Here is a 26,254-nt window from a genome sequence, read left to right as displayed (position 1 = left end):
TTATTTGGCCATTGTGTTATTTGGTTGTTTAGTTGAGGTTAATGATAAACCAGCACTGTTTCTGTCATGTCACAGCAGTCTCTACTAATGTGACATTCTCATGTGGCAAATTCTTATTCTTGTTCTAACATGCACTTAAAACATGATTTAATTCAGTATACTAAGTAGTGAAATGTTTACATAGAACAACTTATCGTGTGACTTGCTTTGACTTGTCTTGGTGCTTACAGTATCACAAACATCAAAGGTTTTTACAGACCCAGAGATCTCCAGTTTTTTTTAATGGTTCTTTATTATGAACTAATCACGATGACTTGTATTAAGAACAATTACTGCTACAGTACTTATGTGATTTGTTAAAAATGAAATAATTTCAGTCCGAAGCAAATTTATGCGGTTTTGTTGGTGGTATAAATAGACTATTTTCTTGAATATTTCAAACGCACTTATTGAATCTATGGAAGCCTGTTTCCGCCGCTGAATTTAAAAAAAAAGAAAAAAAAAAAAAGGTAACTGTGACTTTTTTTCTCGCAGTTGCGGGTTTACATTCTGCCTTTTTTTTTCTCAGAATTGCGAGATAGAAACTTGCAATTTTAAGAACATGTCACTCTTTTCCCCCTCAAAATTAGTACTTGCAATTGTGAGTTTATATCACAATCCTGAGAAAAAAGTCAGAATTGCGAGAAAAGAGTCAGAATTATGAGATACAAACTCGTATTTGTGAAGAACAGTCAGAATTACAAGCAAAAGTCAGTATTGCAAGATACAAACTGGCATTTGTGACAAAAAAAAGTCAGAATTGCAAAAAAAAGTCAAAAATAGGAGATACAAACTTGCATTGCGAGAAAAAAGTCAGAATTGCAAAAAAAAGTCAGAATTACCAGATACAAATTCGCATTTGTTAGAAAAAAGTCAGAATTGCAAAAAAAAGTCAGAATTACAGGATACAGTCTTGCATTTGTGAGAAAAAAGTCAGAATTGCAAAAAAAAAGTCAGAATTACAGGATACAGTCTTGCATTTGCGAGAAAAAAGTCAGAATTGCAAAAAAAGAGTCAGAATTACAAGATACAAATTCGCATTTGTTAGAAAAAAGTCAGAATTGCAAAAAAAAAAAAGTCAGAATTACAGGATACAGTCTTGCATTTGCGAGAAAAAAGTCAGAATTGCAAAAAAAAGAGTCAGAATTAGGAGATACAGATTCGCATTTGTGAGAAAAAAGTCAGAATTGCAAAAAAAAGTCAATTACCGGATACAAACTTACATTTTAGAGAAAAAAGTCAAATTTGCAAAAAAAAAAAGTCAGAATTAGGAGATACAAATTCGCATTTGTGAGGAAAAAGTCAGAATTGCAAAAAAAATCAGAATTACAGGATACAGTCTTGCATTTGCGAGAAAAAAAGTCAGAATTGCAAAAAAAGAGTCAGAATTACGGGATACAAATTCGCATTTGTGAAAAAAAAGTCAGAATTACAGGATACAGACTTGCATTTGCGAGAAAAAAGTCAGAATTGCGAAAAAAGAGTCAGAATTAGGAGATACAAATTCGCATTTGCCAGGAAAAAGTCAGAATTGCAAAAAAAAAAAAAAAAAAAAAAAAAAAAAAAAAAAAAAAAAGAGTCAGAATTACGGGATACAAATTCGCATTTGTGAAAAAAAAAGTCAGAATTGCAAAAAAAAGTCAGAATTACCAGATACAATCTTGCACTTCTGAGAAAAAAAGTCAGGTTTGCACAAACAAAAGAGTCAGAATTACGAGATACAAATTCGCATTTGTGAGAAAAAAGTCAGAATTGCAAAAAAAGTCAGAATTACAGGACACAGACTTGCATTTGCAAGAAAAAAGTCAGAATTGCGAAAAAAGAGTCAGAATTACGAGATACAAACTTGCATTTCTGAGAAAAAAAGTCAGGTTTGCAAAAACAAAAGAGTCAGAATTAAGAGATACAAATTTGCATTTGTAAAAAAAAAATTCAGAATTGCAAAAAACTCAGAATTACAGGATACAGACTTGCATTTGCAAGAAAAAAGTCAGAATTGCGAAAAAAAAAGTCAGAATTACGAGATACAAACTTGCATTTCTGAGAAAAAAAGACAGGTTTGCAAAAACAAAAGAGTCAGAATTACGAGATACAAATTCGCATTTGTGAGAAAAAAGTCAGAATTACTGGATACAAACTTGCATTTGCCAGAAATAAGTCAGAATTGCAAAGAAAAGAGTCAGAATTACGGGATACAAACTTGCATTTGCGAAAAAAAAGTAAGAATCGCACGAAAAACAGTCTGAATTGTGACACACAAACTCGCATTTGCGAGAAAAAGTCAGAATTGCGAGATACAAACTCGTTTTAGTGAGAAAAGTCAGAATTGTAAGAAATAAATCAGAATTACAAGATACAAACTCGCATTTGCGAGAAAAAAGTCAGAATTGCGCGAAAAATTCAGAATTTAGATAACTCGCACTTGGGAGAAAAAAAGTGAGAATTGCTAGATACAAACTCACACAAATCACAAAATTCTGAGAAAAAAATATGATTGTTACTTTATATCTGGCAATTCTGACTAATAACTCACTATTGCCAGTTTGTATTAACCTACGCAATTCTGTAAAAAAAAAAAAGGTCAAAATTGTAAGATAAAAAGTAGCAATAACATTTATTTTTTAGAACATTTTTAACATTTATTTTTCGACCGGATTTAATTTTGAATAAATTAGTTTAAAATGTTTAATGAACCGTTAAGAAAAGATTCATTGATTCCTTTTTGATTTCCTTTCCACTTCAAAGAGTCGGGATTCGGGAAACAACACTCCTTTAAGTCAATCAGTTTGATTCACTTCAAAGAGTCGGAGTTCCGGAAAAAAATAAACTGTGCATCCATGTGTTGTGTAGGCGGAGAGTTTTGTCAAATCTTTTCCGATGAATTCAGTCTGGCTCTGGATAGGCGGGATTTAGAGGATTAAGGTGAGTCAGGATTGCAAAACCCCGGAGGATAATCGACCCACCCTGCCAGGTTCAGACGTGTGGACAAATGTTTGTAAGTTTGTATTTGTTTCATGTCTGGTTTAGTGTTATTTCAGATACTCTCTGCATCCTCGCGGTGTTATTCAAACGTTAAGTATTAAGTATCAAAGTTGAAGTGGAAATCACACTTTCTTTCGTTTTTTGTGGAAACGGGTTGGCTGTGTCTCAAAACAAACTTTCATTTTGAACACTTATGGGCGCGTTTCGAATCTAAACGCTGCACCGCGTGTTTACAAGTAGGCAGCACGGTAGGGTTTTGAAACACAGCCTGTATATTTGAGGAATGTGTACGATTCCCGTTGTAAACTTAAGATAGAGTTGCTTTAATAACTTATTGTCTTTACTTTCACTAGTTGTATAGTGCTGTTCCTCCTTAAGTTGGAGGAATTTGGTCTATCTTATTTTGACAAACATGCTTATCTCTTTTTTTTTCTTATTTTTTTTAAACAGTAGATAAGGCAAAGGACACCAGACTCGGATTGAGACATGGGCGAGACAGCTGACAGGGAACATGGGATTGTTACAAGATCTGCTGAGGTGAGATTGTCTTAAACGTTTTAACGCTGTGCATCTGATTTTGAAACTCAGTGGGTTTTGAAATTGCATCTGTGGTTTTGTTGTCTAGTTTCTTTTCACACATTGGGATGGTGGCATTATGAACTCAGTTTTTGTTGCTTTAACTGAGTCAAAACTCCATTTGTCTAGTACATTGGCTCATTTCCTGTGGATGACAGTTGTTTGGATGATCAGATTCAGCAGCTGCACTCTCAGCTGAAGTCTTTCAAGGTAATTGGTCTGCTGTTAAATGAACCTCAAGAGTATGTTTCCGTTTTTCATATTTGTTTAGCATGCAAAAGCTTGGACACTTGACTAAATTTGTTTTTAATGCTCTGGAGAGCCTTTTGATCTAAATACATGTGCTTGCAGTTACATTTTTAGACTGATATAAATTATGCACATACATGCATTTGAGTATTTTATCATTTTAATGACTAGCTGAGAAAGCCAAACTTATAATTTATATAGCAATAAAGGTTGTTTTAAAGCAGCTTCACAGTAATAAACAAGAAATTAACTACTGAAGTTCTTCAATTGTGACATGAGTACAATTTCAGCTGTAAAAACAGTTGTCACTCTTCAGCTCATTAGTACAATGTTTCTTCAGTTAAGTTCAATGGCAATTGAAATACGGAAAATATTCATAATATGTTTTGATTGGTAATGGATTTCTGAACATCTGTGTCTGCAGAACTGCAAGAGCAAGCGAACGGTCTCATTGAGATTCTCTGTCAAGGGAGTCAAAGTTTATGATGAAGATGAAATGGTAAGATTGTCTTAGGATTTCTGATATTTCTCTTGGTGTATGCCACATAGTTTAACTCTTTGTTATGCATCTCTTCAGACACTCCTCATGGCTCACGCCATGTGTCGAGTCTCGCTGTCCACCGCCCGTCCGTCTGATGCCCAGTTTGCCTTTGTCTCCCATAATCCTGGAAATTCTGATGCCCAGCTCTATTGCCACCTCTTCAAAGCCAGACATGCCCGAGCTGTAAGCATTATAACGAAACCTAGCAGAGGTTTTGTGGTTGATATGCTATTAATCACATCAATTATAAAGCGTTATATTGTGTTTCTAATATTGCACATGTGAGCTCTAGAATCAAAGATGTGGCTTTCAGTTTTTATAGTCTCAGTAGTGATATGTAGAGGTGCCAATACTAATTATCTGCTTGCTTTGCTATAACCTTAACTAGATGAATTAAATTACAAATTGTAGTAACTGCGCAACCACTATAAGAATTTAATGTCTTTCATTTCTCTCAAATAAAGGCCCAGTTCCTGAACCTGCTGCTTTGTCGCTGTTTTCAACTGTATTTTCTGGAGAGGCACCCAGAGGAAGCACAGGATGAGTGTTCAGGAAAGAAACCAACTCGAACGCCGTCGTTGCTTAATCAAGGATTCCCTCTCAGTGTTAGCGCCTTGGTGTCTTTTCGCAGGGCCCCAACTCAAGGTCTACTACCGGGGGCAAAGGTTTGTTCTCACTGTATCTAGCATATATTGCTTTATAATGATTAACATAACCAAATTGATGTAAATAGCATAAATAGCAATAAGAGCAGTTTATAGAAGCACAGTTTATAGAAACACAGTTTATGGTTTTGGAAAGTAATATTCTGGGTTTACTTACTTTAGCAGAGACTATTTTGATTTGTCACCAATTTTTTTTTTTTTTTTTAATTGAATCATAAATTTGCATAAAGTAATGCAACTCGGTAATGCAAAAAATGATTTGAGCTGTAAGTTTAGAACTAGTCGAAATCATTTAATAAATTAAATATACATTTGAATGTCATTTTATTTTGTTATTATTATCATAATATTAGTTATACAAGTAAGTAATATAAATATATATTCTGCCATTCTAAAGTTTGGGATTCACCTGATTATTTATTTATTTATTTTTTATTTATTTTAAAGGAAGTGCTCATCAAGACTGCATTTATTTGATTAAAAATACAGGAAAAACAGTAGTATTGTGAAATGGTATTGCAATTTAAAAAATTGGTTTTCTTTTTTTAATACACTTTAAAATATAATTTATTTCAGTGATGCAAAGCTGAATTTTCTGTTTGTTTTTTTTTGTTTGTTTGTTTGTTTGGTTGTTTTTTTTTTTTTTTAACCTTTTGGATTTTTTCTTTTTTTTTTTTTTTTTTTTTAGGATTCGTTGAATAATACATTTAAAAAGAACAGCATTTATGTAAAATATAAATCATTTGTAACAATATACACTACCGTTCAAAGTTTGGGGTCAGTAATGTTTTTTTCTTTCTTTCTTTAAAAAAAATGCTTAATGCTGTTATTCACCAAGGATGTGTTAAATTGAAAAAAGTGATGGTAAAGACTTGTTACAAAATATTTCTATTTTGAATAAATGCTGTTCTTTTTAAAATCCTAGATTCCAAAAAAATTAAGCAGCACAGTTGTTTCCAAAAGTGATAATAAATAAGCAAATTAAAAAAATCATAATATTACTTTGTTCTGTATTTTTGTATAATGGAACTCTTTTGAAACTGCCTGAAAATTCCTTAAATTCCAGAGTTTTTCCAACAGTTTGAATGTTGTGCTGTTCTGCTGTGATCATTTTGATTTCCCTGAACAGGTGTTCTCGCAGCCAAGCACTGAGCAAGTCAGCAGTCCTGAAGAGGGCCCCACTTCCTCTCCAACGCTAGTTCGTAAACGGGCGATTCGAACAAAAGAGCTGCGCTCCGGAGCGTATCGCTCTTTTACATTTACTCCCCTCAAACAGCGCCACCTGCAGGATAAACTAAGTGCACGACAAGGTGGGATAAGTGTTCATAGAACACTTTCGAGAATGAGAGAGTTCATTAGGTAATGCACACATCTAGTTATAGAGGCTGTTTTAAGACACAGTGGGTTAATTTATTATACGGAACATTTATCTTTGGATTTGGTGGTTGGTGAATCAAAAAGGGTGGTGGTGGGGATTTCCATAATATTTTCAGACAGTAATATGTGTGCAACTCAGAATATTTTCATTAAATTCTTTTCAGAGACTGAACTTGAGGTCAGTCCACACTTGCGCCAAAGAAAACAAACATGGATGTATCGTTTGTCAAAGTAATGTGAACTTGATTCCTGTGGGAATATGAAGATCTTTTCTTTTTGTGAAACAGAAAAGGAACAGGCCAGTGCAAAAGCATGCAACTCTCGAGCTCCCAGTTTAGCCGAGACCGAAGAAGCTCTGGCTCAAGCTGTGTGGTGTTGGGCTGGCGTGTCTAGGTCAGTATATTGATGCACCAAGACAACATCTTTTGTTCTAGTAAATTTAAAGCAATAGTTCACCCCAAAGTAAAAATTAGCTAAAAATGTACTCACCCTCAGGCCATTCAAGATGTAGAAGAGTTTGTTTCTTAATCAGAGCAAAATTGGAGAAATGTAGCATTACATCACTTGCTCATTAATGGATCATCGCAGTGAATGGGTGCCATCAGAATGAGTCCAAACAGCTGATAAAAAAAATAATAATAATAAATAAATAATCCACAAATAATCTACACGACTCTAGTCCATAATTTTCCGTCTTATAAAGTGAAAAGCTGCATGTTTGTAAAAAAAAAAAAAAAAAAAAAAAAAAAACATCATTAAGATGTTTTTGACTGCAGTGGAAAAGCTGTCTGTTGCACTGTTTACAAGCAAAAATGGTTCTAAACAAATGCGTCTGTGGATTTTAATGGGAAAGGTCAATGTTATGGAAGTGTTATTACTGACCTCTGGTTTGGCCACAATTACAGTTTTTCTCAGTCGCTTTGATGCATTTCTCAAATCATCCTTAACATTTGCAAAGAAGTATGTGCATTTCTCAAAACAATTTGTACAAACAGCACAACACAATGGATTACCTGCAAAAGTCTGTAACTTTATCAAAATCTTTAGTTCATCTATCAAAAGTAAGTATGCATGTCAATGAACATATCAGTGCCATCAGAATGAAAAGTCCTTGTGTCATTGTTCACAAACAAGATAGTCAAAATGCTTAGTCATGTTGTCAATCTAACAGTGTATTCTATTTGCATTACCTGATGTAAACTATAGCAATTGTTTGCATGACAGTTACCGTATTGGAATCCAGAAGGCTGCAATTCTTATGTGTGTCATATATCCATTTCAAAAGTACAAATGTACACATTACTGTATGTGAGATATTGATTGAAAGAGACTGGATAGGATAAAAAAAAAAGAAAAAACACATTACAGAGAAATATCCCTGATAGTACACGTGCATCACTAAGACGTCTATTTCACGTCTACATTTACATCTGCAAGATTTATTTTTTAGAGTGTTCGCTCATCTGCACGTTTCCTACCAGGTGTCAAATAGACTTTTATTAGATGTCTTCACTGTAAGATGTTTATGATTTAGAGTGTATGTAAAAGTGACATCTTACAGATGTCTGTCAGATGTTTGTACATGACAGATGCACAAAAGTGAAAATCCAAAATTAGAAAGGCAAACACAGGAATCACCCCTTAGGTAGAACTTTGCTTTTGCATGCAGCACTCTATGAGGAATTTCAGAGAACTGGTTTGTTATTGTTTAATCTACATTCCCTTATTAGTGAAAGTCAAGATTCACCTGCACAATGCATGGCAAATTTATAAATAGACTAACAGGAATGTGTAGAAAATATACTTGACAGTTTATGACAACTATATCAACCATTTTGCATTTAATGACTTATACGATGAACTAATGACTAGATGTTTTGAGGGGTAAGACTATTGCACAGAGAACTATATAATACATTTTGAGCAACATGACACTAGCAACTGATAATGTAGGAAAACGCAGATAAATGTACAAAAACCATTGCATGAATGTACCAAAGCAATCGCAACTTGTTCAAATAAATGAGAAACTGCTATTATGATGTGCACAAGTGACTAGATGATGTGGAGGTTGAACAAGTAGTTTTGAGAATTTCATTTCTGATCTGAGAAATGCACCAAAGTGACTGAGAAAAACTGTAAAATCAGAATTTTGAAGTGACAGTTTAAAGCTAAAATGCCTTAATGATGTGTTTTTGTGAAAACAACCCCAGCTTTTCTCTTCACAAGATGTTAATTGATGGACTGGAGTCGTGTTGATAATTGTAATGTTTTTATCTGCTGTTTGGACTCTCATTCGGACAGCATCGATTGGCGAGCAAGTGATGTAATGTTGCATTTCTCCAAATTTGATCGTTGAAGAAAAAAACTTAACATCTCGGATGGCCTGAGGCTCGTTAAATTTAATGCAAATTTTAATTTTTGGATGAACTATTCCTTTAATGTTTACAGTCACAGGAACCTCAATACTATATTCATTTTTAGTGCAGTATCTCTTGTAATAGTAGATTTGCATACTTTTCCAGATCGCATAATTCTAATTTGAACACATTTTTCAATATTTAATTTTGTCATTGGTCATATTTAGGCTTAAATGCAATCTCTTTGATATAGTTGATATATAAATCATTCTCTCATTAGCAAGGTAGTACATCAAAAGAATAAAATGTGACAAAACACAAAACCAGTCTTAAATAGCACGGGTATATTTGTAGCAATTGCCAAAAATACATTGTATGGGTCAAAATTATTGATTTTTCTTTTACGCCAAAAATCATTAGGATATTGGTAGGATATAAGTAAAGATCATGTTCCATGAAAATATTTTGTAAATTTCCTACTGTAAATATATCAGAACTTAATTTTTTTTTATTAATATGCATTGCTAAGAACTTGATTCTTGGACAACTTTAAAGGTGATTTTTCTCAATGTTTTGATTTATTTTATTATTTTTTCCTCCTCAGGTTTCAAATTTTCAAATAGTTTTATCTCAGCCAAATATTGTCCTATACTAACAAACCATACATCAATGGAAAGCTTATTTAGTTTTAAGATGGTGTATAAATCATTTGTGTTTTTATGTATATGTAGTATATGTATTGTGTAGTGCTGATCCTCTGGTTTCCATTACAGCGACTGTAGTTCCTCACTACTGGCAGATGATGTTTTGGGTGCCTTCCTGCTATGTCCTCATCCCAAAAAGCCCAACCGTGTGTCTCTTATAGTCCGCTTTCCCTCAGGACTGATTACTCATGCTGTTAAGAATTCCAAGGGGAAGTTCCGCCTTGAGGTAAGCAAAGATGAAAGCTTTTTTGTTAGTATTTTGTTTTCCTTGCTCCACTCTTTAACTACTTGTCAAAAGTAAAAGGGAGTGAGTGTTTGTTTTTTTTCTTTTATAGAAATGCCACATTGACTTTGAAAGCCTTCCTGCATTGATCGAGCACTACACAGAGTTCAGTGAGGAGCTGGAATGTTCTCTGAGCTGGGCCCGGGTCAACCACTGCTATGACTGGGAAGAGATTGTGAAGAAGAGTTCACGTTCACTGCAGGATAACAAGAAAGGCATATTCAAAAGTCAAAGTTGGGTTTGAATCCTGTTTTTTTTTAATGCACTTTTTAAAATATTTTTTAAAACTTTTTTTTTTTTTTTTTTTACTTGGTCCTAAACTTTACAGAGCTGCTGACATTGTTAACCATCCTAACTAGGATCTTAAGTCACTGGCACACTTTTTTGATATTTTGAATGGACACTCCTGTTTTGCCTGTTGGCAATAACCTTAACCCACCTAAAGCACTCACGTTTTTGCTTTGAATTTCTTTTCTAGGGAAACAAAAGCACTTATGGTTTTCCTGTAAATGTCAGATTTAAATGTAACCTTGATAACTTTTGCAAAGGTGCAGACTATATTTGTTTTATGTACCATGTATTATGTCTTTTAAATCCTGTGTTGTATGTGTTTATATTGCTTTAGGTCTTTTTTTACTCTCTCTGTTGTATATTACCATCAGTTTTATCGAGAGCTTTTTAGTGATAACCTAAACATCAACTGAATGATTTTGGTTTTTTTTTATTTGGCTGGCTTTGCTGCCCTAATGTTTTGTAACTCTTGCACATTGCACCTTGTAAGTGCACACATTTTCTGTTATTATCTTAGCACCAATGTAAACTAAGTGTCTTGCCACTTTGCATAAATAGATTATACAGTCATTTTGTCTCCTTTTTCCTATTTTTGTCCTATTTTAATGTTCATTACTTTCAAAGAAACCAATGGAGTAATTATTTAATCAGAGACATGTAGATATAGTTGATAATTGAGTGTGTGTGTATATATAGTCGTGTTGATTATTGTAATGTTTTCATCTGCTGTTTGGACTCTCATTCTGACAGCATTAACGGCAGAGGATCGATTGGTGAGCAAGTGATGTAATGTTGCTTTTCTCCAAATTTGATCGTTGAAGAAAGAACTTATTAACATCTCGGATGGCCTGAGGGTCATTAAATTTAATGCAAATATAATTTTTTTGGGTGAACTATTCCTTTAATGTTTACAGTCACAGAAACCTCAATACTATATTCATTTTTAGTGCAGTATCTCTTGTAATAGTAGATTTTGCATGCTTTTCCAGATTGCATAATTCTAATTTAAACATTTTTCAATATTTAATTTTGTCATTGGTCATATTTAGGCTCAAATGCAATCTCTTTAGCTTTAATTGCATTTTTTTCTGAGTTGATATATAAATCATTCTCTCATTAGCAAGGTAGTACATCAAAAGAATAAAATGTGACAAAACACAAAACCAGTCTTAAATAGCACGGGTATATTTGTGGCAATTGCCAAAAATACATTGTATGGGTCAAAATTATTGATTTTTCTTTTACGCCAAAAATCATTAGGGTATTGGTAGGATATAAGTAAAGATCATGTTCCATTAAGATATTTTTTTAAATTTCCTACTGTAAATATATCAAAACTTATTTTTTTATGCATTCATATGCATTGCTAAGAACTTCATTTGGACAACTTTAAAGGCAATTTTTCTCAATGTTTTTTTTTTTTTTTTCTCAGGTTCCAAATTTTCAAATAGTTGTATCTAAGCCAAATATTGTCCTATATATATATATATATATATATATATATATATATATATACACACACACAGGGGTGGAGATTCACAATAGGCGCTCCGAATTCCCAATCTAAATCAAATGATTCACAATAAACACTATGAAGTTCAGTTCGGAACCAAATTATTTGTGAGACGCGCTTCGAAGTTCTGATCTGAATCAATTCGCAATAGGCGGTTTTAAGTTCCTAATTTAAATGATTCATGATAAGTGCTTTGAAGTTATGATTTGAACCAATGATTCGCGATATGCACTCCAAAGTCCTGATCTGAATCAAATAATTCACAATAAGTGCCTTGAAGCTCCGATCTGAACCAATGATTCGTGAACCCGCTCCAAAATAAATCAAATGATTCGCGGCTGTAGTGGTAAATACACAGATATTATGATAAAAGCACATTTTAGTTTATAATGTCTCAAAATAGCACAGCTGAGTACACTAGATGTTCTTAAGATTATCTTACTAAATGATAATTTTTAGTACATTAGGTACAAAATTAGTGTGTGAAAACAGAGCACTAAAGATTATGGAACGGCACATTTTTTCACCTGATGTAGTTGGTGTTACACAATGTATGGTCATACACTGACTACATTACTTGACCACCGCGGCACCGCCTTCACTGACGTTTAGCATTTTTATAGAAATAAAAATCATTTAGTTCAGTTGGAAAACATACGCTACAATTCTAAACTGAGAGCATCTGTACCAACGTGATCTCATGATAATTCGTATGTATTTTACGTAAAAAGTGGTTCTATAAAACGTACATTTACTTACGTTTTTCCAGACACTAAAACGTACTATACTGACGTATTTACAGCATCTAAATTTACAAATACTTATGTATTGACTACACCTAAAAACGAATCCTTATGAATATTAAAATCGTGGTATTAATTTCATCATTATTGTTGTTTTTAGTTGTCATATCAATGACCTTATGTTTTCAGTTGCATTATTAATCGTTTACATTATAACATTCTGTTCTGTTCTGTCTGATTTCTGCTGCCAGCTCCCTTACAAGATGCATGATGTTAAACAAGACTACACTTTAAAACCTTAAAATAAATAACATTTATGCAATCGTTTAACCATTCATGTAATATTTACTATGCCGTGGTGGGACACAAAGGGCGTTTTCTCCGACATGCTGTGACTAACAACAGAACCATACAATAGACCAAAACGCAACATAATTACAAAATTAAGTGATTTTATTTGTGCGCTGTAGAACAGACCCAAATTCAAGCCTTTACCCGGCGATCTTCATCTCCATCCCGAGGAGCGAGTCCAGCGACCGTAGGCAACAGCTATAAATCCGCGCTGAAGTGCATTTTACAAACTCAAATATTGCCGCATCAAGAAACAACAGGTTTTCTGGTGAGGTGTGTTTGAATGATGCGCGCGCGCCTTCACGGAATGAATAGGGAAATATTCTGGATAATATTTTCAGCGATTAACAATTTAAATTCTGCACTGCACCTCACAATTTGGACTGCATATTTTGGTCAGTTACGTTTTATATCCTTTTATATTAGCTATAAAATGGGTGGGTTTGGGGGTAGGCTAAGGAGGCTAACATTCTAAATCGATCATTGATCAAATAGAAAAAAAGGGTAAGGAGACGTGACTGACAGACCGTGCTTGAGGATTTGCTGCTTAATGCTCATCAATGACAAACATTCTTCACAGAGAGTGCGCGTTAATCACGAAAGCAAAAGTAAACGGCGCAAACGCGATTTCAATACCCGAAAACTATATACAATATTAAAATATTAAAATATTTCGGGGTGTGAGCGGTTAGCGGAAAAAAAAATTAAAATCTAGCATACTGAATATCGCTCCAATTTGTGATTGGCTGTTAGGCTATCTAGTGCGGGCCCAGGGTGGGCCAAGCTTCTGATCCCCGTGGAGCCGGGCCTGTTCCGAACCGACTCAAAAAAAATGTTCGAACCTGCTCTGAAGTTCCGATCTAAATCAATAATTCGCGATAAGCGCTCCGATCATTCGCGAACCCACTCCGAATTCCGATCTGAATCGAAAGACTCACGAACCCGCTCGTTCCATTCTAAAGCCTCGTTCAGACTGTCAGCCCAAATCCGTTTTTGTCCATATCTAGATGGAATCGGATTTGAATAACTCACTGTCCACACAGTCATATCGCAACTGTTCAAATCCGCTTTGTGTGTCCATAAGCGCTCTTTCGTTTTACGGAATATGCGTTGGTTTCTATGGCAATGCCGTTGCGTTGTTATGCCAACGCTAAAATCAACAATAACAGCATTACGGTTTGCAGATGCTGTCTTGTGATATGACAACGTTGCCGTCGCGTTTGATTATATTTCGTCTTCTAAAGCAGCGGCAGAAACGCAGGAAGCTGGAATGTGCGACTTTTTTCTGTGCTGCCGTCTCCGCTGGTTTCAAAACTCAAAGAGGTGCGTATACTAGCTGTATATTGTCTTTTCCCACTTGATTTGCAGTTCGCAACAACACAAGCTTGTTTCTGCAAAGACGTTTGTTATGTTTTCCACAAAAACGTCTGACGTGTTTACGTTTTACGTGGCATGAAAACGTGAAAAAGCAGAAATCCGATTTGAATAGGATTCCAAACCACATACGAATGTAGCTCGAAACGGATTTGACCAAATCGGATTTCATCTAGTTCGTTGCTGTTCAGACTACCTAAATATGATCGGATTTCAATCGGATTTGCATACAAATCGGATTTGGGCTGACAGTCTGAACGAGGCTTAAATGATTCACGATAAGCGCTTCCGAGTTTCGATTCATTCTGATATATATCAAATGATTCAGGCGCTTCAAAGTTCCTGAATCAAAAAGTTCAGAACCCATTCTAAAGTTACGATCTGAATCAAATGATTCTCAATATTATATATTATATTATATCTCCTATATTAATAGAGCGCATACATCACGGAGACGTCTATTTGATACCTGCATTTACATCTGGAAGGCGTATATTGTTTACGATGTCTGCAATACGTCTATAGGACGTTTCCTGTTAGAGTGATAGTCAATCTAAAAAGAGCAAAGTGTAGAAGATGAACACAAAACGGGTCAAATGTGTTGAAAAGATTTATTTCAGAATGATTATTTCAGAATCAGTTCTGTCTGTTTGTTCCAGTACTCACAAATGTGATCTTGTATCATTCTTGATCATTCTCGTTTATGAGCAGTTTATCTGAGGCTGATTTAAGTAAATGCCGGATATATTATATTTTATGCAAATAATATTTAATATTCAGTGCGCATGTCTCTTCGGGGGCGCTTTGTGCTGACACAGCCGGCGCGTTTGAAGTTTGAGGTTGCTAGGCAACGCTGAACGCTGCAGCAAGAGAAACACGCTGCTTTATTTAATGTCGCAAACTGCAGCCTGACCTCAAACCGGCTTTAGCGGAACCCGAACCGGATGACAGTGTTTGTAAACGTCGTTTCTGATAACAGAAGAGCTGCTCGTCTCACTAAGATGACCATGACACACGCATTCAGATCTTTGGAGTGTTATTTCCATTTCTCCTCAGCCGATAAGCAGTGACCACACCATCCGTTCAGATGGCATCAGAATCGGTAAAGGTGGTCGTCAGATGTCGACCGCTCAACGACAGAGAGAAGGCGATGAACTGTAAAACGGTGATCTCGATTGACAGCAGTCACTGTCAGTGTTTCATTGAGAAACCTGGAGCCACCGAAGAGCCGCCCAAACAATTCACATTTGATGGGACTTATTATATAAACCATTCCACTGAGCAGATCTACAACGAGATCGCGTATCCTCTGGTGGAGGTAATGTTGATTTATGTGTGTGGGCGATTGGTCAGTGTGGCAGGCAGCTGTAGAGCCTCCAGAAGGGGCCACTTACGTCTTTCCAGTGTGCATGCCCATAGATATGGTTATCTGATCCCTGTTGTCTCTTATCTGAAACAGAACACCACAGAGTTTAATTCAGTCACGGAAGTAACCTACAGCACTTCCTTTTATTGATTATTTACTAGTTGGGCCCTTTAGATTCTAAATATAAGCTTTGAGTATCTATCTACAGTGAGTACGGAAAGTATTCAGACCCCCTTAAATTTTTCACTCTTTGTTATATTGCAGCCATTTGCTAAAATCATTTAAGGTCATTTTTTTTCCTCATTAATGTACACACAGCACCCCATATTGACAGAAAAACACAGAATTGTTGACATTTTTGCAGATTTATTAAAAAAGAAAAACTGAAATATCACATGGTCCTAAGTATTCAGACCCTTTGCTCAGTATTTAGTAGAAGCACCCTTTTGATCTAATACAGCCATGAGTCTTTTTGGGAAAGATGCAACAAGTTTTTCACACCTGGATTTGGGGATCCTCTGCCATTCCTCCTTGCAGATCCTCTCCAGTTCTGTCAGGTTGGATGGTAAACGTTGGTGGACAGCCATTTTTAGGTCTCTCCAGAGATGCTCAATTGGGTTTAAGTCAGGGCTCTGGCTGGGCCATTCAAGAACAGCCACGGAGTTGTTGTGAAGCCACTCCTTCGTTATTTTAGCTGTGTGCTTAGGGTCATTGTCTTGTTGGAAGGTAAACCTTCGGCCCAGTCTGAGGTCCTGAGCGCTCTGGAGAAGGTTTTCGTCCAGGATATCCCTGTACTTGGCCGCATTCATCTTTCCCTCGATTATCGTCCTGTCCCTGCAGCTGAAAAACACCCCCACAGCATGATGCTGCCACCACCATGCTTCACTGTTGGGACTGTATTGGACAGGTGATGAGCAGTGCCTGGTTTTCCCCACACATACCGCTTAGAATTAAGGCCAAAAAGTTCTATCTTGGTCTCATCTGACCAGAGAATCTTATTTCTCACCATCTTGGAGTCCTTCAGGTGTTTTTTAGCAAACTCCATGCGGGCTTTCATGTGTCTTGCACTGAGGAGAGGCTTCCGTCGGGCCACTCTGCCATAAAGCCCCAACTGGTGGAGGGCTGCAGTGATGGTTGACTTTCTACAACTTTCTCCCATCTCCCGACTGCATCTCTGGAGCTCAGCCACAGTGATCTTTGGGTTCTTCTTTACCTCTCTGACCAAGGCTCTTCTCCCCCAATAGCTCAGTTTGGCCGGACGGCCAGCTCTAGGAGGGGTTCTGGTCGTCCCAAACGTCTTCCATTTAAGGATTATGGAGGCCACTGTGCTCTTAGGAACCTTAAGTGCAGCAGAAATTTTTTTGTAACCTTGGCCAGATCTGTGCCTTGCCACAATTCTGTCTCTGAGCTCTTCAGGCAGTTCCTTTGACCTCATAATTCTCATTTGCTCTGACATGCACTGTGAGCTGTAAGGTCTTATATAGACAGGTGTGTGGCTTTCCTAATCAAGTACAGTCAGTATAATCAAACACAGCGGGACTCAAATGAAGGTGTAGAACCATCTCAAGGATGATCAGAAGAAATGGACAGCACCTGAGTTAAATATATGAGTGTCACAGCAAAGGGTCTGAATACTTAGGACCATGTGATATTTCAGTTTTTCTTTTTTAATAAATCTGCAAAAATGTCAACAATTCTGTGTTTTTCTGTCAATATGGGGTGCTGTGTGTACATTAATGAGGAAAAAAAAAATGAACTTAAATGATTTTAGCAAATGGCTGCAATATAAGAAAGAGTAAAAAATTTAAGGGGGTCTGAATACTTTCCGTACCCACTGTATCTATCTATCTATCTATCTATCTATCTATCTATCTATCTGTCTGTCTGTCTGTCTGTCTCTCTGTATTATGCAATAATCAAATTCTTGTGCAATTATTTTGTAAACAGGGTGTGACTGAGGGCTACAATGGGACAATTTTCGCTTATGGACAAACAGGAAGTGGGAAGTCGTTCACTATGCAAGGTGTTCTAGATCCTCCATCCCAGAGGGGAATCATCCCTAGAGCTTTTGAGCACATCTTTGAGACAATCCAGGTAACCAGTTTGTATCTCATGTGACATTACAGTACCGTTGTAATGTTTGAGATTTTTAATGTTTTTTAAAGAAGTCAATGCTAAAAATTCAGCTTTGAAATCACAGGAGTAAATTACATTTTAAAATATATTCAAATAGAAAACAGTTATTTTAAATAGTAAAAATAATTTAAATTTTTACTGTTTTTCCTGTACCAGGATCAAATAAATGCAGGCTTGGTGAGCGGAAGAGACTTCTTTAGAAAACATAAAAAATCTTACTGTTGAAAAACTTTTGACTGGTAGTGTATTTATTAAGTCCTACATACACAAATGTACACTACCGTTCAAAAGTTTAGGGTCAGTACATTTTTATTGTTTCTTTTTTTTTTTTTTTAAGAAATTAATACTTTTATTCACCAAGGATGTATTAAGTAAATAATTAAAAGTTTATTAAAAGTTAATAATAAATAATTTACATTGTTATAAAATATTTATATTTTGAATAAACACTGTACTTTTTAAACTTGTTATTCATGAAAGAATCCTGAAAAAAAAAATTACAGGTTCCAAAAAATATTTGGCAGCACAACTGTGATATTATCCAACATTGATCATTCTAATAATAAATCTGAATGATTTCTGAAGGATCATGTGACACTTAAGACTGGAGTAACAGCTGATAAAAATTCAGCTTTTCATCACAGGAATAAATTCTATTTTAAAGTATGTTAAAATAAAAAACATTATTTTATATTGTAAAAACATTTTGCAATATTACTGTTTTTTTCTATATTTTTAATCAAATAAATGCAGCCTTGATGAGCATAAGAGACTACTTTAAAGACTATTGCAAGTCTTACTGACCCCAAACTTTTGAACGGTAGTGTATATAAATCATCTCTGTAATCTATATATGAGCGTAATGCTTAATTTTGTTCAGTCTGTGGTAAAAAAAAAAATGTCACATTAGCAGTTAAAGAAAAAACACTTAAGCAAAACATTGTCAGATCAAAGTGTCTGAACAATTTTTGGCCCCAATTTTTTATCAGTTTTACTGGTAGTCCACTGTATGAAGAATTTTGAGGTATAATGTCACTGTCTGTGTTCTTTTTACTACTCTCATTTTAAAAACCAAACAAAAATCTGAATAATTTATGGTTTGGCTGTAGTACTTTGGCTCTAATTATAGAAATTCATAATAGAAATAGAAATTCGTAATATTCGTAATAGAAATTCTCGTCTCTTATGTTTAAAGCAATTTATTTGATCAGAAAATACAGTAAAAACAGTAATATTGTGAAATATTATTGCAATGTAAAATAATGTTTTTCTATTTTAATGGGCTTTGAAATATAATTTATTTCTCTAATGCAAAGCTGAAATTTCAGCATCATTACTCCAGTCTTCATTGTCACATGATCCTTCAGAAATCATTCTAATATGCTGATTTATTATCTAAGCTGGAAACAGTTGTGATGCTTCTTTCAAAATTCTTTGATGAATAAAAAGTAAAACATTATTATAATTATTATTATAATATACACTACTGTTTAAACCTTTGGGGTCAGTAGGTTTTTTTTCTTTCTTTTTTTTAAAAAAGAAATTAAGACATTTATTCAGCTAGGAAGTGATAGTAAAGACATATTGTTAGAAAGATTTCTATTTTGAACAAATGCTGTTCTTTTGAACTTTTTATTCATCAAAAAATCTTGAAATTATCACAGGTTCCAAAAAAAATATTAAGCATCACTACTGTTTCCAACATTGATAATAAATCAGCATATTAGAATGATTTCTAAAGGATCATGTGACACTGAAGGCTGAAGTATTGATGCTGAAAATTCAGCTTTGCATCACAGGAATAAATTATATTTTAAAGTACATTAAAATAGAAAATCTGTATTTTAAATTGCAATAATATTTCACAATATTACTGTTTTTACTGTATTGTTTGATCAAATAAATTGCTTTAAACATAAGAGAGAGAATTTCTATTACGAATATTACGAATTCTATTTCTATTATGAATTTCTATATTAGAGCCAAAGTACTACAGTCAAACCATAAATTATTCAGATTTTTGTTCGGTTTTTAAAATGAGAGTAGTAAAAAGATTGCAGACTGTGACATTATACCCCAAAATTCTTCATACAGTGGACTACCAGTAAAATTGATAAAACTTTGGGGCCAAAAATTATTCAGACACTTTGATCTGACAATGTTTTGCTTAAGTGTTTTTTTCTTTAACTGCTAATGTGATCTTTTTATACCACAGACTGAACAAAATTAAGCATTACTTGGTAATTGGTCAACAAAGTAATGATAGCTGTGTAAATATTGTCATACCGTTGACGAATTTTTGGTTGGTTTTAATCCATTACATACCTTTCTATCAAAGTTATCTGACATTATCAAGATGAATTTGTTCTAACTCTGAGTTCTTGTCATATTTTATTACCATTTTCTAAACTATAGTAAAAAAAACTATGATAATGTGACAAATGTTGAAGGTGTCTGAATAAATATTCATATTTATAAATAAATATATATATTCATTGTGACATACAAGTGATTTTAAAACTGTACGTTTTCTATAAAGTGTGCAGAGAACACGAAATTCCTTGTACGGGCTTCATACCTGGAAATATACAAGGAGGAAATCAGAGATCTTTTGGGAAAAGAGACCAAACAGAAAATGGAAGTACGTACTCACAAATCCCACATAGCTAATTGTACATTTGCGTACATGTACTGAATGTCTCAATGCTGTGTGTGTTTAAGCTGAAGGAGCATCCTGAGCGTGGTGTGTATGTACGGGATCTGTCAATGCATACGGTGCACAGTGTTGGGGAATGTGAGCGGATCATGGATCAGGGCTGGAAGAATCGCTCTGTGGGATATACACTGATGAACAAAGATTCATCTCGCTCACACTCCATATTCACCATTCACCTGGAGATCTGCAACACAGGTTGGTATCTGAATCACACATACATTACCAGTCAAAAGTTTCTGATTTTTAATGTTTTTTAAAGAAGTCAATGCTAAAAATTCAGCTTTGAAATCACAGGAATAAATTACATTTTAAAATATATTCAAATAGAAAACAGTTATTTTAAATAGTAGAAATATTTCAAATTTTTACTATTTTTCCTGTACCAGGATCAAATAAATGCAGGCTTGGTGAGCAGAAGAGACTTCTTTAGAAAACATTAAAAATCTTACTGTTCAAAAACTTTTGACTGGTATACATGGATGTATATAAATCATCTCTGTAATCTATATATGAGCGTAGATGCTGCTGGTGAAGAACATCTGCGTGCTGGCAAGCTCAACCTCGTGGACCTCGCAGGTAGTGAACGTCAATCAAAAACCGGTGCTACTGGAGATCGCCTTCAAGAAGCGACCAAGATCAACTTGTCCCTTTCAGCCCTCGGCAATGTTATATCTGCGCTGGTGGACGGTCGTTCCAAGCACATCCCGTACCGTGATTCCAAGCTCACTCGTTTGCTTCAGGACTCTCTGGGTGGAAATACTCGCACCCTCATGGTTGCCTGTCTGTCGCCTGCCGACAACAATTATGAGGAGAGCATCAGTACTCTACGCTACGCCAACCGCGCCAAGAGCATCCAAAACCGCCCACGCATCAACGAAGACCCAAAAGACGCCCTGCTGCGCGAGTATCAGGAGGAAATCAAGAAGTTGCGAGCGTTAATCTCTGGGCAGCTGGGATCTGCCAACCTCAGCTGTAAGAAACACAACAATTGTTTAACTTTGAACGTGTTTGAATTGCGTAACATTGACTTTTTGGTTCATTATCAGCACTTTTGGCAGGTCAGAAGCCAGGAGATTCTCCAGCTGTTTTGTCACGACCACAAAGCAACACATCAGAGAGCGAGGCAGAGAAAGACAAGATAAAAGAGGTGTGTAGGAATTCAGTGGAAGAGTGTTAAATGTGTTTTCACCTCAAAAGATAAAAGATTTCTGAGGAAACTTACTGTTTTGTGAATTTTGGTGCCTGAACCATGCTGAAAAAAACAATAGAAACCATCACAAAAATTATAATGGTTTCCACTACAAATACCATTATAAACATTACAAACAATCAACTTTTAACCATTAAAACATGGTTTTCTGTAGTGTGTTTTGGGACATATTCCATTAGGATTTAGTGGTTTTAACAAGCCACCAATAGAAGGCTACCAGTTACCAGTAGAGACTAATAGGCACCATTATAGTTTCTATTAGAACCAGTACAATTCCCATTATAACCAGTAAAACCCTTACAAATTCTGTGGTGGTGCCTATTGTTTTTTCAGCAGGAAATACAACTGGCAGAAGGCTATATACATAGGCTATAAATGAACTACACCATTGTCACATGACCTGAACATCATTCCTACAGCTCTTTCAGACTCAACTCAAGAAATGATAAAACTTGCACCTTGAATCAAGTGTAAGTCGCTTTAAAAGATCTGCCAAATTCATATGTAAATGTGCATGTGAGTTCAGGAATATGAGAAGAAACTGTCGAGGCTACAGGCAGAGTACAATGCAGAACAAGAGTCCAAAGTCAAACTCCAGGAAGACATTGCAGCCTTGAGAACATCATATGAGACCAGACTCTCTTCTCTGGAGAGGTCCAGAGCTAGTCGAACACATACCACTGGTAATGTTGAAACTACTATTTCCTTTAGATCTAACTTTAGCTTATAAATCTATATCTTTTAAATCTGGTTGAATCTTCTTGCTATCTCTCCTTAATCAGGTGGCCCTCATGTGGACCAGCATAAAGAAGAGCTCATCACTGCTCATGTGACTTCTCAGGAACAGGCGAATGTTGACTACAATGCTCCTGAGGTACAAACTGGGTTTAAATAGGCCATACATATGTATTTATAATTTCAAAAAATTGTAATGGGATTTTAAATCTAAATGACTCTTGTTTGTGTAGGAGAGTCAGTCTTCTGCTGCAGCTAATGTCAAAGAAGCTCCCTGTGAAGAAAGTTCAGTTTCAGATACGGTTGTGGTTGCCACACCTGGTCAGCTGGACCAGAAGCATGTTTTAGAAAGGTGAAACCTCAAGAATGTCAAATTAAAATGGTCATTGTATTAGTTAACTAAACATAAGATATGCTATCTGCATACAAATGGTAGTAAATCCTTTCTCAGAACTAACTTCAATCAGTGTAATGACTAAGTGTGCTTTCTTTCTTCAAAATAAATGCCCTTTGGTTGCATGTTTTGTTCTGACACTGAAATAACCTTTCAAAAGAAACTGATTTACCAAAATGATGGTGGTAAATTAAGGTTAACTGAGACATTTTACCCAGTCAACTTGATGGCAAAAAGTGTTCTAATTTACCTGCACCCTAATAGCTGTAGAGATGATGACATTGACAAAACAGGATAAATAATGCTGTCTCTGCCGTATGTTGTTGGTTGAAAGACTGCAGCAGCTGGAGCAGGAGTTTGTGGGTGGAGAGCAGGTGAGAAACGAAGAGCTGAAGCAGAGACACAGACAGAGGAAGACTCTGGCTGATCAGAGGAAGAAGCAGCTAATTGAAGCTCTAAGCCAAAGCAGCGAGGACAGCGATAGCGTGCTGCTAAACGTATATGACTCCATTCAGGAGGAAGTTCATGCCAAGAGCAGACACCTGGAGAACACACAGAAGAAGGTGAGAGCTTTCAGTATTTAAAAGATTAGTTCAAATCCAGAATGAACATTTCCTGATAAATTACTCAGCTCCATGTCATATAAGAAGTTCATGTCTTACTTTCTTCATTCGAAAAGAGGAATGTTTTTTTGAGGAAAACATTATAGTGGACTTCATTGGTAGCCAACAGTTAAGGGTCCAAGCTGCAGTTTCAGTGCAGATTCAAAGGGCTCTACACAATCCCAGCTGAGGAATAATGGTCTTATCTAGCAGAAAGATCGGTAATTTTCAAAAAAAAAAAAAAAAAAAATCTATACTTTTAAAAAGTCACACGCGGTTAATTCTACGCCTGTTAACGTGACTTTTCCGATGTGATTATGCGCGAGGTCAAGCTAGTGTAAGACAAGCATTTGTGGTTCAAAAGTATATATATTTTTAATTTTTTAATTTTTTTAGAAAATGACCAATCAGTTCGCTAGATAACCCCCTTATTTCTCAGCTTGGATTGTGTAGAGCCCTTTGAAACTCCACCGAAAATGCAGTTTGGACCTTTAACCCATTGGCCACCATTGAAGTCCACTATATGGAGAAAAGTCCTGGAATGTTTCCTTCACACAACCTTAATTTCTTTTCGACGGAAGAAAGAAAGACATGAATATTTTGGATGACATGGGGGTGATTCAGTTATCAGGAAATTTTTATTCTGGAAAAGATGTAAAAATATCTGAAAAATATTTATTCATAAAATGTGTATATTATTTATTTTTTTAGCTTAGAAATTTTAAATATATCTACAATTGACAAGAAAACATATAAAATGTATATTTTTCTTTTCCCTGCATTTAGATTAGATTTTGATGAAACTGTAGAACCAATCCAAAATGTCCAACCATCTGTTTATATGATGAACAGCTTAAAGCTGCCAAGTTGGAGATCAGAGATCTTCAGGCAGAGTTTGAGATGGAGAGAGATGATTATTTGGCCACCATCCGGCGACTGGAGCGGGAAGGCCAGCTCCTGCAAGGAATTTTAGAGCGCATGGCGCCCCTGGTGCGTAGGGACTGTAACTACAGCAACTTGGATCGGCTGCGGAAGGAGGCGGTGTGGGATGAAGAGGGAGGGATCTGGAAACTGCCAGAGGTGGTGGTGCAGAAAACGACATTACCTGCAGGTGCTGTAAAATGTCAGATAATCTTTATGGTCTTTGTTCAGTCCATTTAAACGATTACAGTTCTTTTTTTATACACTATACCTTTATGTATTCATTTCTAGTGTGATAATAGTATATAATATATAATATAGTATATAATATATATATATGGTGGTTTATGTGTAGTTTTTTTTACAAAAAAAATATTTTGTGAAGATGTGCAGAAAAAAATTGCATGTGCACTAAAAAATAAGAAAAGCAAATGTTTCAGTCAGTTGTTTATGTGATTAAAAAGTATATTCTCTCTATTCTTTCTCTACAGTCCCTCCTTCAGGTGCCATTGCCCCTGGCAGACTTTCAGCACGCAGGAATTCTGCCTCAGACCTTGCTGACCCTTTTGTGGTATTCAGAATTAACACCCATAAAACATTAGTTATTCTGACACTTATTTCTACACAGATCAACTACAAATATACCGATACTAGATTTGTGTGTCACATTAAGTAATAGGGTTTTTACACTTGCTAAGAGTTGTTTTAAAGTGTTCCCTTAATTATTTGCATATTCATGAGGTTCATCCATGGTCTCAACTTGGGATAAAAAAAGATGTTAAGCCTGGGTCAGGTGTTTTCTGAAAAGCCCCATATGAAAAGCATCCATAGCTTAGACTCATGTCTGAATGAGTCCAAATATCTTTTCAGCAGGAAGAGGAGGCGGACCGCTACAAGGAAATGCTGAACCGCAGTGATAGTGAACATATCGCCACTAACTACTTCAGGCCAAAACGGACCAGTCAGCTGTTGGCTGGCGACTCTGTTAAAAACACAAGTGAGAAACTGATTTAATACAAAGCTTTGCATATTCATACTCACTTGTTTCTCTCATGCAGCTGCTATGATTATAAATGTTGATAATTCTAATCATTTTCTCACAGTGAATTATTCTAGTTCAGTCGGTAATGGTCCAGTCCACCAGACCTCCGGTGTGCCTCCTCTAAATGTGGAATCTCTCATTCCACGTCCTTTTCGTTTGGAGTCCCTAGGGGTCCCACCTGCACACGGCAAAGTAAAACGGAAGAAGAGCAAGACGCTCATCACAAATGAGGGCAACTGACAGGACACGGCTTTAAAATCCATAGTATGTGAGCCTAGAACTTTGTCTTTTAAAGCTACTTTTATCTGTTTTTAATTCATTTGTGGGCACATAAAGACATATTTTTGTTGTATTAGTGATTAATGACAAACAGGGAAATTTTGTGACCTAACGTCTTTCAATTCTGAATGCCACATGGCATGTAAGCACTGTTCAAAACATAGGAATTTTAACAAATACTACCTTAAGTAATAGAAATAATGCTACCTAATGTGCTGCCCTGTTTTTATTTTGCACTGAGAGGTAACACACTTTTTGTGGTATTTTAATTACTGCTGTCTGTATCATTAAATGCATATTATGTCCTGAAAAATGGGTCTAATTTCCTTGTCCTTTTTAAGATGTATCCCACAAATGAAAGTGTCTAATAATCAGGGATGTGGCTGATCACTATTGTTTATATATGGACCAGTATTAACATACAATAGCAATAGGCCTATAAAACGGGTTGCAAATGTTGTTTCGTGTTGTTTAAATTTTGTCTTTGACTTTCAAAATATGCATCACGTCCCTCTAGTGCACATTTTGGTCATTTTCTCTTGCAGCCAGACTCAAAACATTTATGTGTGGTAAATTTAAGTCCTAACTTCACTAAAATGTAGCCACCTTATTCTTTAATGTGGAAGTAAGCCTGTCGGTGAGATTTCCGGTTCATTAGCTGCTATAGGTAAACAAGGAGAAGAATAACGTGCAGTAAACTGTAAAAATGTTTGCACTACAAATCAGTGTGTTCAGATAAGACATTAAAATAATATGGTTAAACACAACAATGTGCAATATCAAGCAGCAAAACGAGTGTGCATCT

At 35.5% G+C, this 26,254-nt stretch overlaps 2 protein-coding genes across 3 annotated transcripts; both read left to right on the top strand.

Moving 5' to 3' along the window:
* The first annotated feature begins 2,882 nt into the window (after window positions 1-2,882).
* On the top strand, window positions 2,883-10,637 carry sh2d5 (SH2 domain containing 5). Its single transcript, XM_051122124.1, has 10 exons — window positions 2,883-3,034; window positions 3,472-3,558; window positions 3,727-3,807; window positions 4,271-4,345; window positions 4,424-4,570; window positions 4,852-5,052; window positions 6,182-6,362; window positions 6,717-6,822; window positions 9,563-9,719; window positions 9,829-10,637. The coding sequence occupies exons 2-10, from the start codon at window positions 3,508-3,510 to the stop codon at window positions 10,018-10,020; spliced, it is 1,191 nt and encodes a 396-aa protein (XP_050978081.1). The 5' UTR covers window positions 2,883-3,034; window positions 3,472-3,507; the 3' UTR covers window positions 10,021-10,637.
* Window positions 10,638-14,902: 4,265 nt separating this feature from the next.
* kif17 (kinesin family member 17) lies at window positions 14,903-25,737 on the top strand. Of its 2 annotated transcripts, none has more exons than XM_051122174.1 (14): window positions 14,903-15,366; window positions 17,362-17,508; window positions 20,090-20,191; window positions 20,272-20,461; window positions 20,786-21,238; window positions 21,325-21,413; window positions 22,003-22,159; window positions 22,259-22,350; window positions 22,445-22,563; window positions 22,940-23,168; window positions 24,060-24,318; window positions 24,620-24,699; window positions 24,999-25,125; window positions 25,232-25,737. In XM_051122174.1, exons 1-14 carry the CDS (start codon window positions 15,136-15,138, stop codon window positions 25,408-25,410), a joined length of 2,454 nt encoding a protein of 817 aa, XP_050978131.1. In that variant the 5' UTR covers window positions 14,903-15,135; the 3' UTR covers window positions 25,411-25,737. The 2 variants fall into 2 exon arrangements, with proteins under 2 accessions (XP_050978131.1, XP_050978130.1); XM_051122173.1 differs by having other exon boundaries at window positions 21,313-21,413.
* Window positions 25,738-26,254: the final 517 nt, after the last annotated feature.

The sequence above is a fragment of the Labeo rohita genome, chromosome 11 (assembly GCF_022985175.1).
Source record: "Labeo rohita strain BAU-BD-2019 chromosome 11, IGBB_LRoh.1.0, whole genome shotgun sequence".
Lineage (NCBI taxonomy): Eukaryota > Metazoa > Chordata > Actinopteri > Cypriniformes > Cyprinidae > Labeo > Labeo rohita.
The sequence above is the reverse complement of the archived record's forward strand: the minus strand, read 5'-3'. Positions and strand labels throughout refer to the sequence as shown.